This window comes from Haemaphysalis longicornis, unplaced genomic scaffold (assembly GCF_048455015.1).
Source record: "Haemaphysalis longicornis isolate Haplotype H1 unplaced genomic scaffold, Haemaphysalis longicornis Haplotype H1 scaffold_12, whole genome shotgun sequence".
NCBI classification, from domain to species: domain Eukaryota; kingdom Metazoa; phylum Arthropoda; class Arachnida; order Ixodida; family Ixodidae; genus Haemaphysalis; species Haemaphysalis longicornis.
The window spans coordinates 118,208,871-118,236,322 of record NW_027526225.1 but is presented as its reverse complement, the minus strand read 5'-3'; the positions used below and the strand labels follow the sequence as shown (position 1 = coordinate 118,236,322).

At 50.5% G+C, this 27,452-nt stretch overlaps 1 protein-coding gene across 1 annotated transcript in view; it reads right to left on the bottom strand.

Moving 5' to 3' along the window:
• Positions 1–304: 304 nt before the first annotated feature.
• LOC144161817 (terminal uridylyltransferase 7-like) overlaps positions 305–27,452 on the bottom strand; it is a 48,568-nt gene continuing 21,420 nt past the window's right edge. The window contains exons 4-16 of the mRNA XM_077692414.1: positions 19,895–20,090; positions 19,727–19,814; positions 11,448–11,534; positions 10,689–10,772; positions 9,693–9,793; positions 9,445–9,609; positions 8,698–8,787; positions 8,192–8,305; positions 7,727–7,807; positions 6,284–6,461; positions 3,826–3,873; positions 3,599–3,690; positions 305–2,774 (exon numbers count right to left, since the gene is read on the bottom strand). Of these exons, the coding sequence (XP_077548540.1) occupies positions 2,658–2,774; positions 3,599–3,690; positions 3,826–3,873; positions 6,284–6,461; positions 7,727–7,807; positions 8,192–8,305; positions 8,698–8,787; positions 9,445–9,609; positions 9,693–9,793; positions 10,689–10,772; positions 11,448–11,534; positions 19,727–19,814; positions 19,895–20,090 (1,441 nt within the window). The 3' untranslated portion in view covers positions 305–2,657. The remainder of the gene's footprint in view (positions 2,775–3,598; positions 3,691–3,825; positions 3,874–6,283; positions 6,462–7,726; positions 7,808–8,191; positions 8,306–8,697; positions 8,788–9,444; positions 9,610–9,692; positions 9,794–10,688; positions 10,773–11,447; positions 11,535–19,726; positions 19,815–19,894; positions 20,091–27,452) is intronic.

Sequence of the window (27,452 nt, the reverse complement as noted above, 5' to 3'; positions counted from 1 at the left end):
GGCAGAGCTCCCCAGGAAGATGGTGGAGCTAGCAAGGTCGGGAAAACGAAAAGAGCGCAGACGCCGAGGAGCAGCGACGAAAAAAAACCTTTGAAGCGCGCAAACAGGCTGCGTGTTACAACTGAGGCGAGACGGGGCATTTCGCTGCGAGTTGCAAGAAGGGAAAACTCGTCTTTCACGTGCTAGATCAGAGTGAGGACAGCAGGCAGTTTCTGGAGCCGTACATACGTGAGCTCGTGGCCAACAGTAAACCGTGCCGAGTTCTTCGCGACTCCGCGGCGACGGTAGACATGGTCCACCCTTCGTACGTTGAACCAGATCAGCTGACGGGACAGAGTGTTTGGGTGAAGCAGGCCGTAGCAGCACGAAACGTGCGCATTCCGATTGCTAAGGTCAGCATCGGAGGTCTGTTTGGTGAACTTGTCACGCAGGCGGCAGTATCCCCACAACTTCTTCCGGAACATAGGTACCTATTCTCGAACAGGTCGGATCAGCTGTTACGCGACAAAGGGTACAATTTCGAGAAACTGCCGAGGAAAGAATCAGCTGAGCCCGCTGCGAAGGGCTCAAGTAAGAATAGTGTCGCCACCTCTGAGAGGAACGGCGAGACTCAGAGAGATAGCAAAGATGGGGCATTTCCGGAGGCTCACGACCAAGGGCAGCGTAAGTCCACTGTGTGTAAGGCCCGTACTGTGAGCGGAGATGAGTCAGCGTCGTCTTCGGAGTGCTCAAGTTCACGGGAGGCCTTGAAAACGGCTACCTACCCGAACGCGCGCAGTTCTCAGGGTAACGACGTTCCGCGGGAAAGCCTAAACCATGACGTTTGCGAAAGGAGGCAACAGGAGTCTGTTGAAACGAAAGGTGTTTCTCCGGACGGGAGTTCACAACCGAGCTACGCTGGGGCAGAGCACGAAGTCGAGACACTGAGCGGTTTTCACGGTGTGGCTAAGCATAATGACTGCACCACAACTGAGCGAGCAGTTAGCGTTCCACCTCCAACTCAGATACTCGATGTCGAGCAACGGCCAGCCGAGCACGTAGCCATTTCGGTGTCGCCTGGGGTTGAGCCGTCGTCTGAGACCGGGCCGCCCATACCTAGATTAGTCTTGGCAGCCGGCAAAGAGAACAAAAACGCCCTGCGGTGTTCCCTTACCGACGGTGTCACAAAAATGTGCCGGAAGAGTTCCTGTGCGCGCCTGCGTGTGGCAGCGCCGTACGCACTCTTTGCGCCGGGTCTCAGCGGACCTCGGAGCGGCCGAAAACGAAAGCGCATCCTTGCTCGAGCGGTGGAACGTAGATCAGTTTTCTCCGCGCGCTCGAGATACGTCTCGGAAAGCCGATGTCCTCTTGACCGGTCGCAGCAGATTTCAGAGAACAGGCGCACCTAAGGTGTGATTCAAAAAGAGGAAAACTCAGGGCAATAAAGAGAGCTAAAATCGCAGCTCTCAGCGCGAGAAATGGTCTGTAGACGCCTGACTTTATCAATTTCATTGTTTTTCCTGGAGCAGGCTTCACCCTTTACGATTACATTTATTTTTGTGTGGGAGATTTCTAATCACGCGAAATGTCACCTTTCAAGTTTGTGTACTTGACTAAAGTACTGCTGGGTAAAAATATAACTAGTGTAGTTAGTTATTCACGTATTTTATCGCAACTAAAAGCCTGGTAGAGCTTCAGTGTGGATTTGTCTTCGCACTTGCCGGCGATGCGGTTGTGTCTTCCTGTGTTGTTCTGCTCATTGCCTGACCAAGCCAGAGACGTTCTTGGGGAGCCACTATTCGTCCAGTGACCGGCCCGGTGAAGCTCCAGCTCGGTGTCGTACAGCCCAGCCCTGGAAGCGAGCGTCTGCCGAGCACTTCTCTTCGAAAGCATCCCTACGGACAATGGTTGAAGACGCTTATCCATCGGGATCTCGGACCCCCGGCGGAGAAGCTGTTACGAATCAGCGGGCCGCAGTGCTTTGGGCTTTGTGCAATACTCCTCGGCTGTGTGGCGAAGCCTCCACTACGTGCGCCTTTCGAGCAGGCCTCCCTGTCGGTGACTCACGCTTGCAGCCGACGGATTCAAACAAGCTGCCACACATCTGGATCGCTGGCACCTCGCTATCGGCGCGATTCAAACTTTGGCGTTTGCAGACGAGGCATGCTTCAACTTGTCCGAAGGACGCGGAAGCCGCTGCGGAGACCTCCTCTCTCCCCTCTCTCAGAATCAGCTTGCGCCACTACTACCGACCGCTCACGAACTCTGGAAAGAGTGTTGTATGTGTCTGTGCCGATCGTGTCGTGTGTACAATCTAGAGGGAACGCTTGTTTGACCGTTAGCGCTTCGGGTATAAATAAGACCCCCCAAGCGCTGTAGCTCATTCCTGTTTGAGCAGTGAATCTATGCTGTCACTGTGCTCGAGTCCTGTACTGTAACATCGCCCGTCGGGGCGTTGTTCTTGTCTGGCTTCGGCCATCTCTCGCCATGAAGTAAACAAGTTAAGTTTGCCTTCTGCTTCTGGTATTCTTCAAGGCTGCAATATTGGCTGGCCGCTCGCTTCACCACGCTACCACACGCATGTCGGAAGCGACGGAGCTCGGCTCGGGTACGCAGCAGCAGCTCGGGTCCCGTATGCAGCAACGGGTTGTCAGGGGTGGGACGACAACGTCCCAACATCAAGAAGCCTTTGACTGCGGGCAGTCCTCGGTGTGAGGGCCATACCCGTTAATGCACGGGTCCCACCCGCAAGAACTGGGACCATCGTCGGTCACTGGCCACGAGTCCGAATGGTCCTGTAAGCAGGACAGAGCACAATTGGGTGCGTCAAAATACAGGGCAGACTCCTGGTCTTGTAAAACAAAAACAGCCACAAATCGAAGCACCAAATTTGGTTTTGAAAGCTCTAAGTTAACCTCCAAATAATTTACGACGCAGCAGTCGAGCATTGTGAGTGACAGAGAGCTGGCGAATTGTGTTATGATCCATTTGTTTGGCTAGCTCGAACATCTAGGTGCAGTCTTCTGCGGAAGCATAAAATGGGGACCCAAATACCTGTTCTGAGCACCTCGAATCATTGTTGTAAGCCAAAAATGTGGAGCGGATGCACGCTTCGCTTTCAAACAAGATAGGATAGCCATGCATCCGCTAATATACTACTTCTCAAACTCTCAGGGCTAACGGCATTAGAGCGGGAAGTGGGTGAGCAATATTTACTGGCGATATACAAAACACTACAGAAAAAAAGAGAGAAAAAGAAGAAAGAACAAAGCTAAATCAAAGTACGCAGTTCAAATGCTCCTAGATATACAATGGAAGCAAGTGTGTTTTCAAAGAGCTGGTGATATGGAATTACGTCCCGGTCATGTCGGAGTTCGTTGGATGGTGCGCACTCCATGTTCAAATTTGTACGAGGTGAAATTTTATTGTGGTTGTCCTCTAAGTGTTTAGCTAAAAATATTGACGAGATCAATCTTTGTCGTACTGTTTCACATTTTCCGGTAGGCTATTAGCTTCTTATCCCAAAACATAAAATTTAAATATGCAAAGAAATAGCAGCGATACATTTTTAAAATTACTAAGAAGATAATGCAAGCTCAGAACAAGATGGCGGGCTTACCACGTCTTTGGGCCAAGCTTCAGGAAGCTCGTGAATTTCCTTGAAGTACTCCTCCAATCCGCAGGAGAAGGCGCAGCTTATTTCTGCTTTCTCTGAAAAAAACGGGAAACAAGCACACGCCTTGAAGTGGCGGGTCAACCTCCGCTCCCATCTTTTTGCCAGTGTCGCAAGGGAAAAAAACTATTACGCAGTTTTAAAGCACGGGCACGAAATTTAAGATCACTTACTCATTGGATTCACTCCTTTGCCCAGGTTGTGGTCCAACTTGAAAGGATCTGGAAAATAGATTGCAAACCACACGTTAGACACAAGGGGTGAGCACTTGCAGCGATATAGTCAGCCATATAGACGAACATCGCCTTCCAAGGAGAGTGAATATGTGCGGTCGCCTAATACAAGCCGAGTATCCCAATTTTTTTTTTTTTTGAAGACTTGGTGTTATTTTTCAACTAAGCGTTAAAGTAGAGCTCTTGAGCGATTCCCATTGCATGACGCATCACTGCAGTGCAAGACGCCAAAAGCTGTTTTTTTTTTTTTCATTCGCATGACACATTCCTACAGTGCTACGGTTGACAATGCAGAGTTTAATGTTAGGTTCTAGCCACCTTAATGCTCCTGGTGTCTACGTAGAAGTGTGAAAAGTTACATATGTTTGCACAAGTATAACTCATAATTCAGTAATGCAGATTTGTACCTCCTTTATTGAGCATTTTAATCATGCTTAGTGCTAGATTAACACAGCGATTGTGCTGAGAAACTTGACGAGAATCAGAAGAGAGGTGGCTCCTCGGAGTGGTCTAAATCAGCAGCCAAGTGACAGCCTATGAGAGTGCTATGTATTGGCGAACGTATATCGTCTCTACAGGATGCATCGTTCCCAGCCTGGGACTTCTAAAATGGTCGCCATGTGTACCTGATTAGTCAACCGACTGCAAGCATTGAAATTCGAAAAAAGCAGTGTCTAGAGTTATGTCCGACGGAACCCAAAATTGAAAACTAGACTTACGTCCGACGGAACTTTAAGCCAGTTTCTAGGGTTACGTTCGACGGAACCCAGAATTGAAAACTAGAGTTACGTCCGACGGAACTTTAGGCCAATGTTTTGAGTTACGTCCGGCGTAACGTAAATCACAAAAAAATTACAGCTAAGGAGAAGATGGGAATTAACCAAATTGAACCTCGTGCAGTGGGCGCAGTGCCAGTTTGTAGCGTCTGCTACAAATGTAATTAATAGGTCTCGGCGCATAAAGCCAGCTGATTAATCGGTTTAAAATATTTAACCGACGCCCAGACCTATTCATTACATTTGTTAAAAGACTTGACCATGTAAATTCGTTCTCGGCACAAACTGCAGACGCTACAAACTTCCACTGTGCCCACAGCAGGAGGTTCTATTTTGATATTTCCCGTCTTCTCCTTTGCTTGCATGGGTTGGATATGGAAAGAAGTGCACAACGACAAGTACAGAACAATCTTAAAGAAGTACTGACACGAAATTTCAAAGCTGTGATAACTATGTAAAACGCTTCGTTTTTATCAGGAGATATCTCCCAGCAAGTTTAAACAGCAACAGTTCAGCGAAACATATTTAAAATCCATTTTAATCTCCGCCCGCACGAGAAAGCCCAGAGCGGGCCGACATGACATCATGTGCTACTTGCCGCAAACTGCCGACGTCGGGGCTCCCGTGACAAAGCCGACGCGCTGGCTGTGGTTGGCGCGCGCTGCTCGGGCGTGTGTACACGTCATGGTTTTGGGACTGACGTCATGCTGCCCGGGCCTGCGGGGACGGCGAAGACCTCGGCCGGTCTGGGCGCGCGCGTGCGCTCGCTCGCTCGCGCGCGCTTCCCGAGAGGCAGCGATGCGGCAAGAATGGTGACGTCATGTGATACATCCTGCTATGGCGGCCGCTCGGCGTTTTTCAGTGGAAACCGAAACTGGCACGAATAAACGACACCGTAAATGAATGTTTACGCTGCGCTCGACCGTCTAATCTGTCATTCTATGATTAGTGGGCTGGTAGGCACGCATAGCAGCGAAAAAAACGTAACACGAAAATTTCGTGTTAGTACTCCTTTAATCCTTTAATTAAAAAAGAAAACTCCATCAACCCAGGTGTAGTTTGGGCGTATATTTCACGCTCCTGACTGCTCTACCGACGCGGAACCAGCGCTGTCGAACATGACTGGCTTAAAGTTCCGTCGGACGTAACCATAGTTTTAAATTCTGGTTTCCGTCGGACGTAACTCTGATTTACTCATTCCGAACCAGTTTGGCCGTAAAGCAGCAACCTTTGTGTTTTCGAATTTGACGTCATGTGTCGTACCAGCGACCATTTCAATAATGTTGAGTGCAGATTACACATATAGAGCATCACAGTATTTGGTGCCGTTATCTAAAATTTTTTTGTGTGCTTTACGTTACGCCGGACGTAACTCAAAACATTGGCTTAAACTTCCCTTGAACGTCACTCTAGTTTTAATTCCTGGGTTCCGCCGGACGTAGCTATAGAAACTGGCCTAAAGTTCCGTCGGACGTAACTCTAGTTTTCAATTCTGCATTCCGTCGGACGTAGCTTTAGAAACTGGCTTAAAGTTCCGTCGGACGTAACCCTCGTTTTAAATTCTGAGTTCCGTCGGACGTAACTCTAGACACTGCGTTAAAAAAAAAAGGAGGGTGACCAACCTTCGACAGCAATGGAGCAGCAGGTCCACATCTTTTCCGACTTGGTCATTGGAGCCTTCTGCCGGATGCTCACTACATGTTCGTTGAAGCTAAACTCAAACGTGTAAAAACGGAGCATACCAAGCCACAGCTCCGCAACTGACCACTTGTTCTGCCCGACCCCGGTCCAGACTTGTTTCTGCGTTGGAAAGAGCGGGAGATCGAGTTACAATTCGTGGACCAGACAGCGGTGTGGCCAGCTTAGAAAGCAGATTAATTTGATTCCCAAATGGGCATGAACCCAGCATCCTCATCCGGCACAGCGGAGGTCGTCCTACAGGTGATCTACTGTGGCCGCCCTCGTTGATGTTGTGGCACATCGTGCAAGAAAGCAGTCCGTCTTGACTTTTGCCCTTTCCATCAAACCGTTCCCGCCTACTGGCTAACCAGAGTCGCTACTAATAATTAACAGTTACTCGGTATAATCAGCGAGCGGAAGCGTGTTAGGCTGTTTAAGTAAAAACCAAGACTGACTTCCCTCTTGCAATGCTGAAGCCATCCTGGAAGCTGCCACAACTGAAGATTCAAACACTGTGGCCCACACGTGGACAAGTGGAGGCCGCCGTTGAGTAAAAAAAAAATGCGTTGATGTAGCACCCATAAGGCAAGGGATAAAGCTCTAAAACGGGTTCACAAATATTGAAGTAGGATTATCTACAAAGTTAAAGGGGGTTAGTTGTTTTTTTACAGCAAAACCGTATGTGCAAGTATAGTCTAGCTTCCTGTGGCTTTCTTGTCTCCGTGTCAAAAACTTTTGAGTGCCCTCTATGCAGACGCAAAGCAAAGAAGTAGCGCATGCCCTAACATCTGGTGTAGAAAGAGCAAAGCTAGCATGAAACTGCCCATACTGCATAGCATTCTCCGCTCAGTGCAATTATGGACTAGGGGGCACTAGTACAATGAGCAGACCGCTTTACGAAGCTGCATGCCTTGGTCGGCCGCATGCAGCTGGCGGCTAGTTGCAGGAAAGATTGTGCCTGAGAAGCTGTCTGTTAATTTGTGGCAGTAAGGCAATTAACAAATTTCTATATTGAAATAAAACAAGAAAAATCGGCATGAATCAGAGGTGAAGGCCACGAGTGGCTTTGTGCAGTAGCGGTGACATTGCGCCATCGCTTGAACGTTATCAAGCCATATCCTGTGGTAAAAATGGTAGGGGGAAAACTATGTTGCAGTCTAAATTTCAACTGGATTGGCATCCCTCCCATTGTTATCCCTCGAAAGCTCATTTACCTCTACACACATTTCCTTTCTTTCCACCGAGATGGCTGACGCTGGTAAATATTGTCCTGGTCTTGACAATACCTAGGCCTCAAATTTTTTTTTTCATTTACCGTGAACAACGAGACGACTACGATCTGTCCTCTCGATCTCGTCTCTGCTACAGGCTATGCAAATGCTTACCAGGCGGCTGATGTCGTCAAAGAACCATGTGTTCCAACCCTCAACCAGCACCTCTGGTCGGGCCTCCCCCTCTGGGGACAGCTGCAACACATGAAAGGCGGGTGTTAGGCGGAAGGTGGGCAGTGGGAGCCTTCCCACACTGAAAGAAAGCACAGGCACTCGAGAAGAACTGCGATATCTTTTTTTAAGTTTGGATAGCTGCAGTCAGAATTTCGCAACTGCATGAGCATACGCACAAAGCGGAACGTGGCTGCAAGACTCCATGGGCAGTTTTAAATTCGGTATTCACTCGCCCAAGAATTTACTTGTGGCATGCTTTGAAAAGTTCAATAATATAAGCAATCAGGTATTAGCATTGTATCAGGTATTAAGAGGCAGCTAAATTTTCTCCGAATATACTAACTGGATTCCAGTAGAAAATTCTGCTATGCTTATCTGGCATCTGAGAGATTGATCAGAGCTTACCTCCTGTAGCACTGGAACGACGGGGGGCCGGCACTGCTGCAGGTAGAACACTGCCATGAGAAGGTAGGCGTACGACGACAGGCCACCCTTGGATGCGTCGCCAATGCCTTTCGTCTGGAAAGTCGTGGGGATTCCTTAGCAATCCTACGACGCAGTTCAACTTATAGGCACCTCCCAATCTCTGATCACGTTACCAGACCAGTGCACAATTAAGAAAAATACTCCACGTTACAACTCACATTTCCAGCCAGTGTGCTTCGATCACAAAACTTCCCAGCTTGACTACAGTTAAATAACTCTGGAGCAAAGCAACAGGAAGCTAACATGTCTGTGTCGCCGCGAAGATATGTAGGGTCATACAAAAAAAAAACAAGATGCTTCGCTCAGCATCGTTTGTTAGGGGCTAATCAGCAGTTATACCAGGCATAGCTTTGTATCACTAAGTGATTTGGGGTCTTGCACTGGGACTCGTTGCTTTGACAGTAATTTCACGCCGAGATACCCACCTTGGCAAGATACTTGAGATAGTAGCCAAGTTGCCGAACCCTGATGTCAATGTCTCCATACGCCTTGAGAAGTCTTGTGTTCTGCAGTGCCTGGAAACAAGAAGCGAAAAAAAAAAAAAAGAAATCTACGAGTGACTCAACCAGTTTTCGTCAATACAACTACCAAAACGAGCAAGACGCTATTGTTTTTGTAGTCTGCGTGCCTTTACTCAAAGACTTTGCCCACTAGTGCAGGTTGCTCAGTCAGAATATTTAGAGCGTTGGGCACGAGAACATTGCAGCTGCAAGCTCAAATTTGCTTTCAGCCAGACAAAAGTAGCATAGTCTAAGATTTACTGCACAATGCATTAAGCCGAGACAGAAGTGCAACGATGTAGTCCCCAAAATTACAAACAGCAACCAAAAAGTTTGCAGCTTAGCCTCGCACTGAAGTAAAGCCGTCGAACTCCTGCCTTCATGGATGAATAACACGCTCGCAGTCAATTCCATGAAGTCAACGAGAATGATTACACGCACGTAAATTGGCCAAGACACGTAACATAATTCGTACACTGGAAAGCGTGTCCTGATTATTCCGTTACTTTTACAACTCTCTTGGCTGTACGTTTAGCAGGCCTCCATCTTAAGATGAACTCATGCTTCAAGATTTGACTGTGCTTTTTTAAGAGAACCACTTTGCGTACTACCAAGCTGTGAGACAACAAGTGACGCATCAGCAATATGAGGAAGTCTTGATGCAGTGCTCACCAGAGTGTTGTGCACGCAGATGTCGACATCCAGGCCACTGGGAACGTGCAGACACTTGATGATTGGTACCCTGGGTCTGGTCAGGGCAGTGACGTTCTCTAGGACTTTGGAACGTTTGCCCAACTTTTTGGCAACCGCCTTCAGCATCTTCTTGTGATTGATGTCCTGGGAGGAAATGCCTTTATCATGCTATGGTCCCTCCATTGCGCATAAAAGACTGTGGGAAGCTAGCGTTTCTGTCTACTCACCTTGCCGTCTTTGCTCCTGCCAAAGGTCAGGCAGGCGTCGAGGTCACTCCCAACGAATCCAAAGCCATTACAGGATGAGCCAAAGAGAGTCAACCTGGCATCTGCATTTGCATGCAGAGATTGCGTCATGTTTCACGAAACACTCTGTGGTACATGCAGCAGTGCAATTCTGAACACCAAAGGTAACTTCTATATTGCCCTTACAAAGAACTAACTGTTCAGAATTCCTTTTATTTCTTTTATCAGTTAAAGAACACGAGTGCAGTTGCCCCACCAGGGTACTGATTGATTGTAGGGTGTAACGCGCCGACGCAACGCAGGCGATGAGGCGCGCCGTAGTGGAGGGCTCCGGATTAATTTTGACCACCTCGGGATCTTAACGTGCGCCGAAATCTCGTACACACGGGCATTTTTGCTTTTCACCTCCATCAGAAAAGCGGCCGCCGCGGCCGGGAATCGAACCCGCGACCTCGTGCTCAGCAGCGCAACGCCTTAGCCACTGAGCCACCACGGCGGGTCCCACCGGGGTACTGGACAAGCTGGTATCAAGAACAGTAGTTCTATGTTCGCCCTCGCTTTCGTAGTTTCAATCTTGGCCACGCGACTGTTTTGGTCACGTCCTCAGTTTTCGCTCGTCTGGTACAAAACAGACGCCCCGGCCACGAATCAAACCACTGTTGGTAATGTTTTACATTTACAATATTGGACATGTTTTATATTTACAATGTTGGATATGTACGCGACACATTCTGAAAATGAAAGATTATTCGGCGTGTAACTTCTATTTTGACCGCCAGAAAATGTCAAAGCAGTGTCCTGCTCGATAATAGTTACAATCCAGTTCATTCGACCAAAGTAGCATGCGCAACCAGTTTCCCTATCTAGTGACTAAACTAACGTGAACTTTCAGTCTCTTCAGTCCCAAGACGTGGCTTTGGGGGGTTCGAAGGGGAAAAATTGTTTTAACAGCGCTTGAGGAAGCAGTCGCGTTCTCACCTCTGTGCCACTGACGAATGAGTCTCTCCAGTTTTCGAACGACTCGTTGCCGGCTTGCCACTTCTTCCGGCTGTGGACAGAGGGCTTGAAGAACAACGCAGGAAAATCAGTTAGCGCACTTGTCCGCAATGGTTCACAAAAATACTACAAGCCACCTCATGCCGAGATTCGCCAAAGATCCACAGAATAAGCATCATTTCGAAGGAAAGTTTGATATCCACCTCAATGCAGCCATACGGCTGCCAAGAAAATCTATACAGCTTTCTCAGAAACTTGGAAGTTGCAGAAAAATTCGTCCTGGTCCAGGGTTCGAGCCCGGGACCACCGCTTAACCGGAGCAGTCGCTCTACCAACTGAGCTAACAAGGAGGCTAGTCGTTTGTAGTGCAAGGACGACTGAATCAACAACTCGGAGTGAAGGAGAGGTGTAATCGTGTAATCACTCGCATGCTGTAATCGTGTTGCGCTTTGGCGCGGGCAACACGTTGTTATTTTTGCACGAGTCATTCATTTTTTTTTGTTCCTCACCCTGCATCAAAATTTTGTCACGCAGCGCAGTTATAACAAGCAAGGCCCATAAAGGGACCGCAATAGTGAATTCAGGGTTGGTTCACTTGAAAGACGGACTTTCGTGTCAAAATGACAACCCCGTGAATCTTTCGGGCCCTTTCACGGGCACTTTCCGGGTACCAGCGTGCTAATCGTGGCTTTGGAGAGTTTTACGAGGAAAGGGTGGTCACAACGCCAGCTGAGTCCTCACCTTCGTACACGTCACGAATTGAGGTCTCCACTCCATGAAGTGCCTCTTTCCTCCCTGCCTCTTCCTTGAGCTGCTTTGAGTAGGCGTCTGCGAGAATGGAGCAAGAAAAGTTACTTGGCATACTTGTCTAGAAACGGTGCCAAAAATACTTAAAGCCATCAAATTCTGAATTGCGACAGAGTTCAGGAGAAGAAACAACTTGCTTAGCTCGCACGTTGTGCGTTACGAGTTATGCAGTTTCTTTCCGCTAAGCACACCTTTTCACCTGCAGCACAGCTAGCAGGCAAGGCTCTTAAAGGAACAAAGAAAAATTCAATTTTGTTCATTGAAAAGACTTAATTGTCAGAACAACAACCACGGTGATTTTAATGAAACTTTCGCTCATTTAAGCTTGATAGAAAAAACAGACGAAAGGGCGATGGTTCACTGACCACTACCTCTCCCTGCGCATGGTTGGTTGCCTCCAACAAAAGCTACCATAAAGAAATATTATGGTAGAGTGCTAATGGTGTTTCTGCGGTTCCGTTTAATCGTGCCACTGGAATAGTAGCTTTTACAAATAAACCTAGGATGGATGTTATCTTAATGGTTTTCTTGAAGCTTAGCAGTGCGGAAAAATACATCTCCCTGTATAACTTATAATAAAAAATAACCTAGCATAGTAAACCAGTACCAGCTACTAATATTTCAGTTTTATACACGCAGCGGAATATAGAATCTATCGCTGCGATGTATACTCCTGTCTGTTCAGCGTCTTCTCTTGCGCCACTGAAACAATGATGTTTAGGCACCAACTAGCCCAACCGCGCACTTGAAAGTATCTCTCCAAACGGTTACCGCCCGACGATAAACCGTTGGATTAAAATATTCTGTTCTGCATCCTCCCTGAGATGTTATTGTGCCCAAGACCTGTTGACATTAGTAACGTTCACCATAGTTACCGCACTACAGAATATAAATCCAGAAATGTTCATGTTTGAATGGTTCCTTTTTTTGGGTTAACCTTCAAACGCAACAATAGCAAAACAATAACAGCAGGCAGTAACAAAAAGTGGTTACTCTTAGTCCATAGGAGCTCACTAAAAATAACTTTGGTATAGGTTGTGTATTTTCTGTTTGGTTGGGAACTGAGATACCACGTAAGATACTCAATGAAGATGCAACTGAACAAAACTGTCTTAAAGGCTGAATGGATTTTTCTTTTAACTGAAAGATGAGACGCTTCGTAGCTATATGGGTTTTCGCTTGACGGCCAACGATGCCTTGTGTGCTTAGAGATAATAAAACTTCCTTTCCTTCCTTCTAATTTTCTCCAATTTTTTTCGTGGCATTAAGGAGCACGTCCCAAAGTTCCAACAAGCCAGGGGTCTAGTTTCAACTTTACTCTATCGTGATCATCTTCCTGACACTTGTACTCATTGGCTTTTACATCCTTCACAGAGATTCGCAGACAATAAGAATTATTTTTGACGCCATTTGCTATGGCAGCGCCACGGCAAAGTGAGTCATCAAGCCCCGCCCCTGGTAATGTTTCCAAGGATGTGCTGCCACCTGGGAGCAGGTATATAAGGTGTCCCGGCTATCATGCACGAATATTTTAAAAAGAGCAATGGCGTTGCTCGGGATAAGAAATAGTGCATAATGTTTGCATTACTGCAGAGAAGCGTACAGTATTCTTTTCGTTAATTAGACTTAATTGATTAATTATCCAACTTGAGTAGTACTCTTAATATTATAAAGTGTCAATGCGGAATTTGTAGGTACCCACGAAAGCCATCTAACTGCAGTATTTTCAGCGACGAACTAAATGCGTACTCATATGTATACTGAGTGATAAAGAATCCCCGCGAAATATGAAAAATACCACGTGACAGTGCTCCCGCCCGCCTCGTAATGCAATGTCCTCAAACAGGCTGTCTCTGAGTTAGCCCGAATGAAATAAAGAAAAATAGAGAAGAAAAATCGCGGCCGAGCTTGTGCCTTATCTGCCACACGCGCTCCTTATTTGTTTACGAGGGGTGAAAGTACATTCACATCTCAGGAGAAGGGCAAGAGGGCACAGCCTGACGAGGCCATTCCTCCCAAAGTAACTTGCACCGAAGCCGGGAGCAGCACACATCACAAAATCAAACGAAAAGAAAAAAAATATATACAATATTTCCCTATATCACGCAGTAAAGGAACAACATAGCTAGCAAAATTTTCGAAGCCCATAAAGAAAGAAAACGCTATCGCAAAAGAAATAAAAAATACACACAAACATACCATTCACTAACACTTTACCGCATTAATTTACAAATCAGCCGATAAAATTGAAAAAAAAAAACGTGACATGCACATTTAGTAGAGCCAAACAGTTCAATCAAAAGTGAAAACACGACAAGAAAGACGTGTAATTCAGAAAGTTACTCAACTTAAACAGAAAAAAACAAACATTACTAAAGAAACACAAACGTAACACTCTTTCCACGAAAATTATACTGTCTTAAGTCTCGGTGCATGATGGCTAGGACACCCTGCATAATATAAACGTGCAATTGCTGAATGCAGTTTCAAGCCGATCGCACCTCCTCCGAATAACCCCCGACTTTTCCTCTCACTGTTACACATATGCGTGCTAGCGGAAAATACGTACAGTATAGGCTCTCGCGTTCACCCACACGGACGCATCTTTTGATTGCGCTTAATTGCGCGCGAGGCGAAACATTTAAACAAAATCAAAACTGAAACAAAGACTGGAACTGACACAGCCTATTCTAAAATGTTTGCTAGCCCAGGTTATATTGTGCGTCTTAAGACGCACGTGGCTCAGCAAAAGTTGTCGCCCACACTTATTTTATCTTTGCTCGTCCCTTCCTGCGTTTGACTTTTCAAGTCATGATGTCACCAAATGTAGCGCGAGTAAGTACACGGAAGGGCTAATCCTGTTTGTGTGCGTTTGGGCACTTTCTGTGTTATAACGTCTGCTGCTGCGAGAAGTACACTTACATATGCCAGTTCTCTACCGATATAGGCCAACCTGCTTTTACATTTTAGTGTCCCTTTAAATTACTTAAGCTTAAGAATAAGAACTTCGCACTTCGCATTTTATTGGCTACATTGTCAGTTTTGTCGTCCATTTTGTTTAACGTCTGTGCTGCACGGCAGCCTTCAATTGACAGTTGAACGCTTTCATACAAGTGCGCGAATGGACCTTTTTCCATTAGCGATCTGCGCATGCGCGGGCTGCCGGTCCGCCATTCTTGGCAGTAGCCTCGGGCTGAATAAACAAAAGGGCGCCCCCTCAGCTTGCTGCTTGGGGAGCGGGTATGCCTGCTAGGGCTGCGCGTTTTAGGTGCGGAGTACCTTAGGACATCACAATGTCCGTCTGCGTCCGTGCGCATGGCATTTACAATGGCAAAAAATCACACAGGCACTGGCAGGATTCGAGCCTGTGTCTGGTAGACCAGACATAGTTAGTGTCAGTCGTCTTACCATTGGGCTACGACCGTGAGTTCGTACCCGAGAGTCAAACGGCTTACTCCCTCGCCATTAACCGTACGAAGAACCTTAGGACTTCCCAATGTCCGTCCGCGTGCATCCGTGCGCACACCACCATCAAGCGAAATTCGATTTGACCCGTGAGTTGCAGTTTCATTTAGGGAATAACCAAGGTAGCAACTTACGGCTCAAATCGAATGACGGTCGGGGCGCAAATCGGATGTCACTCGGGTTGCGACTTCGATGTCATTTCGAATCCCCGTACTCCGCACCCTCGCCATCATCCACGGAGTGGAAATGCTGCCATTTTTTATTTCCACTTTTCGGGCAGTTCGCAGTGCGTTCATACGTGCACACAAGAAAGGCTTTCGAAGGAAAGTGGAAAAAAATTACACCATCTTCCCATAGGGGAATCCTGAGTAGTATGCGAAGCAGGCATGGGGCCGATTCAAGTGCCCATTAGCTTTCAGTTCGTCGTTTCCGTGAGGTTGGGGTACGTAGCTACCGTTATATTTACCGTTCGGTTTTCATGGTAATTACCACACTTTCCACTTACCGGAACTACGAAATGGGAAATTGCGTTGACCCCATGGCTGTTTCGCATACTACTCAGGGTTACCCTACGGGAAGATGGTGTAATTTTATTGGAGGGGGGGGGGGGGTGTTAGAGTGGAGACGCATTAAAGAGAGAGAGAGAGAGAGAGAGAGAGAGAGAGAGAGAGAGAGAGAGAGAGAGAGAGAGAGAGAGAGAGAGAGAGAGAGAGAGAGACGTTGTACGTGGTACGAGTTTGTCTTTATTTAAGCATTATCATCATCATGTTCAACGTAGGTGACGTCGAGCTGTGGTTGGCGTTTCGCTTTGATTATGACCGCCTTATGGTCTGTGAAATGTAAAGTCAAGGGCTGTTGCAGTGGATGAACCCTAAAGTTGCTGAAGATGAGGTCGATGCACATTCCCCGGATGGTTGTGGGCTGCTTGTAATCACAGCCCGCCGAGACTCGCCGACGCACGCCGCCGCCGACGACGATGAAACGTCGAAGGCGCGTGAAGCGTGCTCGTCTCGTGCCGGCCCAGGAAGACACCGCCAACACTGTCGCTCCAGGAGCCATTGAAGGGTAAGACACCACCGGGCGTTCAGCAAGCCGAGCATGCGCAGTGGGGGTGTGGACGGCGCAACAACGACAACGACAAGGGAGGGACATAGCCCCGACTATGAGATGCTTCGCATCTAAAATGTTTCAGGCTGACCACGCTGCGAGCACGTGGCTACCAGTGAGGGAGCAACGAAAATGAAAAAAAAAGAAGTGAAGGAAAAGGGGTGTTTAGGCTATTCCAGATTAGTCACTCGAGCGTGCGCCAGTTACCGTGACATTAATGTGAGAGGCACCGTCAGGCACGTGTGACGGGTGGGTGCGGGAAGCACTGGAGGACCAGGATATTTCGTGCTCGGGTTCCCCGAAAGCCAAACATTTTTGGGGGAATGCCTTACAGCCAATTTAGGTTCGCCGTGGCAGCCGCTAGGGGGACCGGTACTGGAAAAAGGTCCATTATATGCGGGACTCGATATACAATTGGTTGGAAGGCATAACCGCATAAATCGATTGTCGCCTACTGGAGAGCGAGTCGCCAATTTTGGAGTAATGCTCACCTCACAGTGGCGAAGTCACCTGGAACATCCTAAACAAAAAGGCTCGATTCGCTTCAGAAGAGGGTGAAATGTTTCATTAAGGATGATTGCCTCTCTCGGGATACCTAACCGCAAAAATTTTGATCGATCTGTCACCCGATTCAGCCGCTCTGCCAAAAGTTGACAGCAGGGTCGTAGCCAGATGGGGGGTTGGAGTGTTTGAACCCCCTGCAAAATTTTGCGAGGCGATAATTAGTGTTCCATTTGGGCAAAATCCTCCTTTCGGTTAAGCAATACCCCCCACCCCCCTCGCAAAAGTTCCTGGCTACAGCCCTGGTTGAAATAGTGGTTCATTGAAGATATACATGTACCCAAGACCATTGCAAACTTCTGAAACTGGTAGCATGCATTATGCGTACCAACAAATATTGTTCAGGAAAAATAATTCATGAGGCATATGTTATACGAAGTGTAAGTACTTAATTGACAGCAGCAGGTTCTTTCTAATTAAAAGTAAACGTTTAAAAACACGGAAGAAACAGTGGCAAGAATAAATACTACAAAAAAATGACGCAGTTTGCACTACTGGTGCAAGGCTGGAGAAACAGCGGAGCAGGGGGCCGACCTAGCTTCTTCCGGCTGTGATAAGTTCTACTAGACTTTGCTAAGTTTGGTTAGGCTTTGCGAAGTTCTTGTGAGGCTAGGTTACGTGTTGAGGGGTAAAGCCAAGTTTACCCGGTCGACCACCAGCTCCACTGTTTTTCTAGCCTTGCGCTTCTAGTGCAAGCAGCATCGTCTTTCGTGTTTTAGTAGCCCAAGAAAATCCGCCCGCATCTTCCCGCGGGGGGAACTCGAGTAAATGCGTCGTATCTACTCGAGTCAAGCAAAGCGTCACGTCAAGCGAAAGCCAAGCAAAGACGCCCTTGACTGAATTCCGAACACGCGCTCCGCCGCTTATATACGTTGAGGGGACTGCGTAAGCCGGTCCCAGTCGACGACGTTGGCGTACTTGTAAAGCGGCGTGGACTCTAGGTGTTTGAGCCAAGCGCGGATGCTGCTTCGCCGGAGAACGGCACACCGGTTATATGCGCAGCGCGCCCGAAGGAGAGGAAACCGCGGAAGAGAGAGTACTGCACATGCGCCGGCCCCAGCGCGTCTGCCGCGGCTATGACGCAACACAATCCAACACAATCCACTTTAATCCAATCCAAGCCAAGCCAAGCCAATCCAATCCAATGCCCCTCGCGAGAGAGTGTTCGAATCCAATCCAATGCCCCTCGCGAGAGAGTGTTCGCTATCGCCTCGACTCGACGCGCATGCGCAGTGAGCGTGCGGACTACGACTACGGACGTCAACGCGGGTGACATCGTGAGTTACTGAAATGCTCTGCATTTAAAAGACTATCACCTTTAAAATGGTACAGTAAGGGATGCGCATACGCATATGCCCCTCGGGCTCACACTCGAACAGGCTTAAAGCCGGCTTCACTGCTATAATACCCCATCTGCGGTGGTGCACCCTTTACAGACGACGTAGTGTTGTGCGTTTCTTCGTCTCTCTCAGAGTACCGCAAGCCTAAGCAGCTGAATTATTCTAACCTATTGCGTAGCACTTTTTTTTTTCGAGCGCCTCCACCACCAGGACCATGTAACTCCTGCATTTCCACAAAAATACACATTGGGTGGAACTTTCACCTTTAATCGTTACAATAGCAGAAAGGGAGATAAAAATACAATTTTCATAAAAATTATCTGACAAAATAAAACATATGCATCTTAACCATCTCCCCCAAACCCGAAGAATAAACTAAAGTCCGCAAAAGAACACAAGAAATACAAATAAAAATAGCGTAAACGGACCAAATCTGCAGTAGCCTTGCTGCTTCGGAAAAAAAAAAACATAATGGACCTTTTTTCAGTACCGGTCCGCCTAGCGGCCGCCACGGTGAACTAAAAATGGCAGTCCACGGCCGGACTCGACTGTCCTCCTCCCGCGCTCTCCTTACGGCCTTCGCATTGGGGCGTCTTGCTGCCTGCCGCCGCAAGTTGGGGGTGGCGCTGCTAGACCGCTGTTAGACCACGGCGGCGCAGCGCCGGTTACAGCCACGTGTGTGACAATTTGTGACGCGTGTGGGCTAACGTACGGGATAGCAGAGGACCCCGGCTAGCTTTGCTAGAGAACGCTACGCGCCGTACACTAGCCCTGCGGAATCCGAAGACTCACGCACGGGTTCGGGTACTCACATGCGGTAGACAGGCTCCGGCAATCCAAAGTAAGGCTTTATTGCCTGGCAGATACAGTGCATACACCAGACAACACGACTATCGCTCGCGGGGAGACAGTGGCTCCTGTCGCTCGCTCAAGCCGCTGGGCTCAGACCTCGATATCCGTCATCACGGTCGCGGGAGCAAGGGAGGCATCCCGAGGCGACCGATCAGGGCAGAATCTCTCGGCAGAGTCCGTGGAGCCAACTGGGTTCACCGTCATCGGGGCATTCGGCGTAGGCACAGCCGAGCCAACCGACTCCGACCAAATCGCCCAGTCGACTCCACGGCGGAGCGCCCGTTCGTCCCGCAGATCAGCTCGGAGGGGAGAGGAGATCTTCCCCAGGTCGGGGAGAGGGTGGCGCTAAGGAAGGTGACAAACTGGTCCTCCTTCCCCCGCGCCCTCGCGCACACGTTCGCGGCAAGCCGGTTCGGCGCGTCGCGCGGGGTCATGAAGAGGACACGACCTACGTGACGCGCCGGCTACCCAAAATGGCGGCTCCCAGCTCGCGGAAACATGTGCAGGCGAGGCGTAGGGGAACACGGGCCCCCACAATCCCCCCTCCTCAAGACCGAGCCAGCACCGCTTGGACAACCGCTGCCGAGCAAAAGTACAACACACCCCGAAATTAACAGCACTCGCCCCCGGTCAACAAAGGTCCGCAAAGTTCCTAACAGTTCTCCCATCTTCAAGCAGCACCACACCACAGTCCACGACACACCTTCAGTCCAGCGCGTCTTTGTAGTCACCGGAGGTAAGGCAGCTCAGGAATAGCAGGCCGAGGCAGCAGATGTAAACCGCAGACGAGGGCGGCAGGTGTAAACTGCAGGCCGAGGCAGCAGGCGGGCCGACGTCTCCTCAGACAGGAGGGGCCTCTTAAGCCAGTCGTTCGTCCGGCAAGGCCACCAGCGTCCGCCGCAGAGACGGCCGCCAAGGTCGTGAGGGCACCAGAAGAGCCCATCGACACGGGGTCGTGGCCCCGACAGTGTGCAGGCTAGGCCCGCCAAGGACCAGCCCAGAAGAGCAGCTTTTGGAGTGCTCGTGTGCTGCCAGTGAAGCGCCCGTGGCAGGTGCCTTGGAGAGGCGCCAGGGGTGCCTGCTCAGGAGGCCGCATCTCGATCGTCGCTGGACCGCGTCAAGCGGGCTGCGGCCTGGGGACGGGGCCTGGGCTGCCGGGGATGGTAGGCACCAGCAGCTTCCGGAACCGGCGGCGTGTGGTGTGGCTGCGGGCGACATGACCAGACCGGGGGCAAACGCCAGGGGGGACGTGCTGCAGAAACAAGTCGGGAGTAACAGCAAAACAACGCCCAACTTCCCTGCTGCTGCTCTCCGAGTGGGAAAGCAAAGCAGGGTGCTCGGGCCAGGCTAGGGCCAACACAGGAACCCTAACACTGGTGCAGCGATTCGATAACTCTGAATTTCGTGTGCTCAGGGCAGAAGGCCGCCCCCGGTATCACACACTACATTCGAGGTTATCAAGCCAAATCACGGTGTGGCAGAACTTAAAATGTAAGCCTTTGGCCCCACTCGTGACCGGCCGCCCGCGAGTCGCATAAAGAGCTCAAAAATCGCTCTTTGCAGACTGCGCGGAATAACCACCTTGAAGGGGTTAGAGGCCTCCTTCGATGGGATGCATATCAGCAGAAGTTCCCCTTAGGTTGAGCAGAAACGTAACCTACCAGAAAAAGAACAACCAGAAAACAAACAAAGCAAAACAATCAAACAAATAAACGCGCCTGCAGCAATACGAACTGCTTTGCGCTCGGCGCCGACAGCAATACCAGCTGTTAGCGGACGCCACGGCGGCCGCGCCGCCCCCCTCCTCAGACTTTCGGCTCTTCCTGGCCTGTCAATGATTCGGGTTCACAAATATTTACAACTTGGTGCCGACAGCAATACCAGCTGTTACCGGACACCCGGTGGCCGCGCCACCTCGCTCCATCTCAGAGCACGGCTCTTCCCTGAGCCCAACAAAAACAACAACGAAAAACAATATATCCATATGTACAGGCTATTTACAAAACGGATAGTTCTGCTCACCCTTAAAGAACTCTTCGCTGCTGAACGCCGTACCGGAATTGTAGGCAGGGGCTACTGCCGGCATGGGCGGTAAGGGTTGGGTTGCCCGGGATTCGGCGCGGGGTGGCAGCCGTCCCTTCGAGGCTCCCTTTGTTACGCTGCGCGATGGGAGGGTGCGTGGGGCGCCGCGAGATGCGGTGAGCGCCCGCGCGAGCTCTCGGAAGCGCAAGGCGCGCTCGTCGAGCTACCGTCGCGGCGGCGGCTGCGCGGGTGGGAGACATGGCTTCCCTGCCCGCTCGCGCGGCCTCCGGAGTGCAAAGCGTCTCCGGCAGCGTTGCGTTTTTGCCGCGCGCGCGCGAGATATTCGGAGCGGAGCGCGCTTCCGATACCTCGGCCAGCTTTGCAAACGGTAGTAGGGCTGCATGAACGCCTTGCCTACACCCTCCGTTACAATGCCTGTACGAGCCAGAAAATCACGGCCGAGAATTACAGGCACTGTGAGGCCCGGGAGATGTAAGAATCTGTGGCGTCGCACTCGTTTCTCCCATCGGACCACCAACCTCGCCGAGCCGCCTGAGTTGGCTTTCCCGCTCGCTAGGTGGAAAGTGATGTCGCAAGCTCGCAATCGAATAGCTCTCCGATGCAAATGAGCGAGGACATCATCGCCGAACAGCGTAGCAGACGCTCCGCTGTCCAGCAACGCCGCAAACTTTCGACCAGCGATCGTAAGGGCGATGAAAGGCGCTAGTGCGTTGGGGCTTTTCACCCTGCACGCCATCGGGATTAGGGGCTCAGGCTCACCACCTAATGTAGCCATAGCCGTCGGCGACGAAGTGCTCACCGACGGCGGCTGGCGTTTCCCGAATTGCGCTGCCTTTCCGGCGCCGGGCAGGGAGCGGTGCACGCGCGGGCATAGTGGCCCGTTGCGCGGCACTTGTAGCAGACGATGCCGCGATGCGACTGCGCAGCCGGAGGCCGCTGTCCGCGCAACGCTGGCTGGTTCCCTTGGCTTGCCACACGGGCGTAGCGGTTGGGTTCCGAGTGCGCTACTGCTCCCTGACTGTCGCGCTGCGCGTTCGGTCCCCTCGAGCTTTCCACATGGGCGTAGCTGTTGGGTTCCTCATGCGCGTTTTGTCCCCGGCCGTAGCCGTGCTGCGGCATGCCTTGCTGGGCGTCAGAACGCGCCCGCATGGCGTACGAGTACGGGTCGAGCGCGCGCTCCGACACATCGCGCGGCTCTATTTCCGTGCTCTCCGCGTACGCTGCTGTTGCCGCGGCGCGCAGCATGGGCGGTGGGGACGCACCCTGCCATGCGCACCTTGGCTCCAGCGTGGCGTGGGCTGGGGGAGGTGCGAGCAGCTAGTATATCGGCTTGGATGCGTTTTGCTTCGCTGGCCAGTTCATTGAGGTTGGCAAACTGACTGCCTCGAAGGTACGCTGCAAAAGTTGGGTGGGCTTGTCTCGTCACCCTCTCAACCTTTTCCGCCTCAGACGCCATGGGCTTTGCAAGCAAAAACAACTCCTGCATTGCCCTGACGTATTCGAGCAGAGACTCATCTCGGTGTTGAGTTCGCATCTCTAGCTCGTTCAACATGCGGCGCTCGTAATCTGGGGGCAGGAATTCGCTAAGAAAGAGCGCTTCAAATTCTCCCATCGTACGAGCGTCGCGCCCCACCAGCCGGTACCACCGTGCAGCCTGGGCGGTCAGCGATATAGGCAGAACACGTCCTATAATCACGCTGTCGTCCATACCCGACGCCTCCTGATAGCGGTGAAGCGCCTCGAGGTACTCCGTAGCACTCATGCGGTCAGAGTAACCGCCGTACTCGGGTATTCTGAGGCTACCGAGCGAGCTGTTAGGCCTGACGCTCGGTTGTGCGCGCACCGCGTTGATCAGGGCTTGTGCGAGATCGACTGCTGCTGAAGGCAGGGGTGGTTCCTCGCGAGACAACGCTGGCGTAAGGCAGGCGACGTGCGCCCTAGCCGTAACCGCTTGCGAGGTCTGCGTGGTGGGGTACGTTCGTGGCGCAAACGCGCCGGCGAACGAGGCGACCGCCGCACCGCTAGAGCCGGGAGGCTCGTACACGGCGGGGTCGGGTGCGCTAGCGCTGCGGCGCAGCTCCTCCTTTGCAAACATATCCGCTGGGTTGCTACGACCAAGGCCCGGAGGGCATGATCTCGTTGCAGCCCGTGGTGACGGCAGGTGGTCGCAAGAAGCGTTCCGCCCGCCGACACCGTGCGGCACGCCGGCAGGAGTGGGATGATAGCTCCCGTGACTCTCCCGCGCGGCGCTTTGGTTGCCTGCTAGGATAGCGCTGCCTGGGCCCCAGAGGGGACTGGGCGTAGTGGTGGCGGCCAACAGGCGCGGGACTGGGTAATCATCCCTCGCGCTGTCGTAGTGCCTCACGCCGGCAGAAGTGGGATGGCTCCCGTAACTCTCCTGCGCGGCGCGTCGGTTATCGGGGAGATCGGCGCCGCCTCGACAAAGCTCTGGCGTGAGCGCGGTGGTGGGCAGCAGCGGGTCGACAGTGGCGTCCCGCAAGCCGTTACCACAAGCAATCTCGTCCGACAACCAGCCCTCAACTTCGGAATCAAGCAACGAGAAGCGGGGGTGCCGCCCTGTCATCGCAAAAAACCTTGGTTGGGCGCCAATGTGGGCTAACGTACGGGATAGCAGAGGACCCCGGCTAGCTTTGCTAGAGAACGCTACGCGCCGTACACTAGCCCTGCGGAATCCGAAGACTCACGCACGGGTTCGGGTACTCACATGCGGTAGACAGGCTCCGGCAATCCAAAGTAAGGCTTTATTGCCTGGCAGATACAGTGCATACACCAGACAACACGACTATCGCTCGCGGGGAGACAGTGGCTCCTGTCGCTCGCTCAAGCCGCTGGGCTCAGACCTCGATATCCGTCATCACGGTCGCGGGAGCAAGGGAGGCATCCCGAGGCGACCGATCAGGGCAGAATCTCTCGGCAGAGTCCGTGGAGCCAACTGGGTTCACCGTCATCGGGGCATTCGGCGTAGGCACAGCCGAGCCAACCGACTCCGACCAAATCGCCCAGTCGACTCCACGGCGGAGCGCCCGTTCGTCCCGCAGATCAGCTCGGAGGGGAGAGGAGATCTTCCCCAGGTCGGGGAGAGGGTGGCGCTAAGGAAGGTGACAAACTGGTCCTCCTTCCCTCGCGCCCTCGCGCACACGTTCGCGGCAAGCCGGTTCGGCGCGTCGCGCGGGGTCATGAAGAGGACACGACCTACGTGACGCGCCGGCTACCCAAAATGGCGGCTCCCAGCTCGCGGAAACATGTGCAGGCGAGGCGTAGGGGAACACGGGCCCCCACACGCGGAAAGTGCATTGTTGCACATCCTCCGATGAATATGCACTGTTGTCCAGTAAGGTGCCCGCATCTAACCTGGTAAAGTTGGCCAGCACTCATAGCGTCGAAAACTAATGGTTGCGCCATGAAAAGATGTCCTGAAGGCTCATTGTGGAGAAATGGCTTCGTGTTCTGCAGGTTGAATTCAAGGACCTAAAATCACTACATTCACTAGTGAGAGCCTTATCGTAGTGCTGTTGCCTTCCAACAAGCTAGCATTATTTGGTCAGTTGGAGCCTCATCGTTTAACTGCTATCGACTCAGCAATCGGATTTACGATTTGTGAAGCAGGATTGCCAAGCTGTATATAAATATCCAGGCCTTGCCAGTTTTTACCAGAAATAAACCGGAAAAACTCGCACAGCGGGGTAGGAACACAGCTCACAAGGAATATATTTTTTTTAATCTGTAAACGACAGATGGGATCATTATAGTTAAACAGACTGGACAACTAGTCTGCATTTGTAGTTTTTCTACCCTGTTTATTTTTAAGGACTGGTGTTTCATACCTTGCTTCCTGATGGACTATATTGTGCAGATTAGGGCGGACTCCTGGGAAAGTTTGTATTGCATTGTAGACCTACCATGCGGTCACAAATACGTAGGGCAGACATCGCGATGCTTGAACGTGCGCTTGCGCGAGCATCTGCGGGCCGTGAAGAATGCGCACACTGCAACTCAGTTCACATTGCCGGAAATGCGAATGCACGCTTCTCTTTAATGAGACTGTTGGGATGGCAAACCAGAAAAACCAGCTCGCAATAGAAACCATTTGGACATTTTAGACGGCTCGCCTTGGTCACAATCGCATAAGCATGCTGTCATTGGGTTTATGGGACAAATAAATTGCGCATCTTGCCCCTGAATAATTACAAACTGTCGCACCCAGCTTTCGTTGCTTTGTGTGTGTGTGCGTGTGCGGGGGGGGGGGGGGGGAAGGGGGGGGGTACTGGGTGTCACACAGTTGGTGGTTATTGCCTAGTTGTTATCTATGCTTAAGAACACGAGCTATGTCAAAATATATTGCCATTTTCTCGCCTGACAGATGGTTATATACGCTGCGGAATCTAATTTTTCGCTGATGTACGCATTTTTTGTGTAATATATGAGCGTTTTTACGAATAAATGCTGATTGGTTGATTATGGGGTTTAATGCGCCGACGCTACACAGGCGAGTAGGCGCACCGTAGTGGAAAGCTCCCCATTAATTTTGACCACCTCGGTATCTTACATGTCCGCCGAAATCTCAAACACACGGGCATTTTCGCTTTTCGCCTCCATCATAAAAGCAGCCGCCGTGGCTGGGAATCGAACCCGCATCTTTAAATGCTGGTTGGAACTAGCCCTTGTCTCTGTCGTCCTCCTTCGTCCATGGTGTAATTTTTTTGCGTTTTACACGTCTACATTAGACAGTTCATGTAGGGTGTGTTGCTTTTTTATTCAGGTATAGTCATAGGGGATATGCTTCTTTCCCAAAATTGTATAAAGCTGTCCATAAAATAAAACTATGTGTCACGGTGCGCCTCGAGTCAGAAATGTTGCAAGCAAATATAGTACACACGCGAACTTTGCTCTGATCTTATTGCGTAAACAACTGCCTGGCGTATATATCGTTTATACACCAGAACAAAAGAATCTTAGCCATATCGGTTACACTAACTGCCCCGTTTCATGCGGAAATGCCACCGCGAAAGCTCACTGGTTATGTTGTCGACGCTCAAGCTGCCTTGCTCTTGTCTTGCGCGTGTTTAGGCCCACTCGTCACAAGTCCACTCGTCATAGGCAAACTCGTCACAGGTAAACTGGTCAGGAATGCCAACTCGTCACAGGGCATTTCGCACGAGGAATTCTCGTATCACCGGAATATTCTTCACAAGGAAAACTCGCATTACGAGCTTGTTTCGGAACGTTGAAGCGATGTTTCCGCCTGCTATACGTCGCCCATTTAAAAAATCATGTAGGCGAGCGAGTGTGCTCTCAAAGTTTTTGACGTAGGAAGTTAGGTAAATATGTCGTCATACCGAGTTAATTTTATTAAAATGATGATTGCATTCGAATTAGTATTAAATAGCACGCCGAAAAAGTAAACAATTAAAGCTCAGTGGATATGACGTTTTGGTGTTGAGCCCAAGGAGGCAGGTTCGATTGCGGCGGCCGCTTTTCTGATGTAGCCGAAAAGCAAAAACGCCGGTGTGTTAGAGATTTCGGCGCACGCACATTAAATATTCCCAGGTGGTCAAAATTAATTCGGAGCCCTCCACTACGGCGCGCCTCATTACCTGCGTAGCTTCGGCGCGTTAAACACCCACAATCAATCAAATCAACAAATAAACAATTTCAAACCTGATGCAATGCGCGGTGGTGTGTCCTTCAGTGTTTACATAGAAAAAAATACTCCAGCTTAGCTATTTTTCAAGCCTTGCGGGAGTTATTTTTTTATTGTTTTTTATTCGCATACTGAAAGTGGGGTGCGGGTTGTATGAAAGGGCAGGTTATACGCGCGAAAATACGGAAGTACACCACCCAACACCCCTGACGATCAGCACTTGAAGAAGTGCAGGTCGCGCTGACCTGCATAGTCCTAAATATTTATACTCTTTCACCAATGGTATTTCTACTTGTTGCACTGATACTGTTTCGTGCTCCGTGCCGTCGTTAAAGACCATGATCCCCGATTTTTCTCTGCTAAAGGCTAGCCCTAGGTGCGTCGCTTCTTCGCGGCATATATCCATCAACCCCTGCATACTTCTCCGGTTGTCCGCCATCAACAATATGTCGTTTGCATACATTAGTCCCGGTACCCGTTGTTCCGGGACTAATGCAGCGAGGTGGTGCTGCCCTCGTGCGGTCAGCCTTTCCAACTGCGCGTCAGAAAAAAATCCCATGCACCGAGCCGGTTTTGCGAAGCCGTAAGGGGAGCGCGGGAGGAGAGTCGAGTCCGGCCGTGAGCAGTCAGGCACGCCCACCAAAAAGTCGGGCTTTCGGAGAACTGGAGCACAAAATATCCTGGTCCTGCAGTTCCTCCCTCCCGCACCCACCCGTCACCCGTACTTATCACAACAATGTCAGGGTAGCAAGCGCGCGTTCTCATGAAATCTGCAGTGGTCGAAGCAGCCTCTCTTTACTTCTTCTTTTTTTTTTTTCATTTTCGTTACTCCCCCACTGGCAGCCATGTGCTTGCAGCGTGGTCAGCCCCAAACGTTTGTCCATCTCCCTAGAAATAAATTTTTGCGTG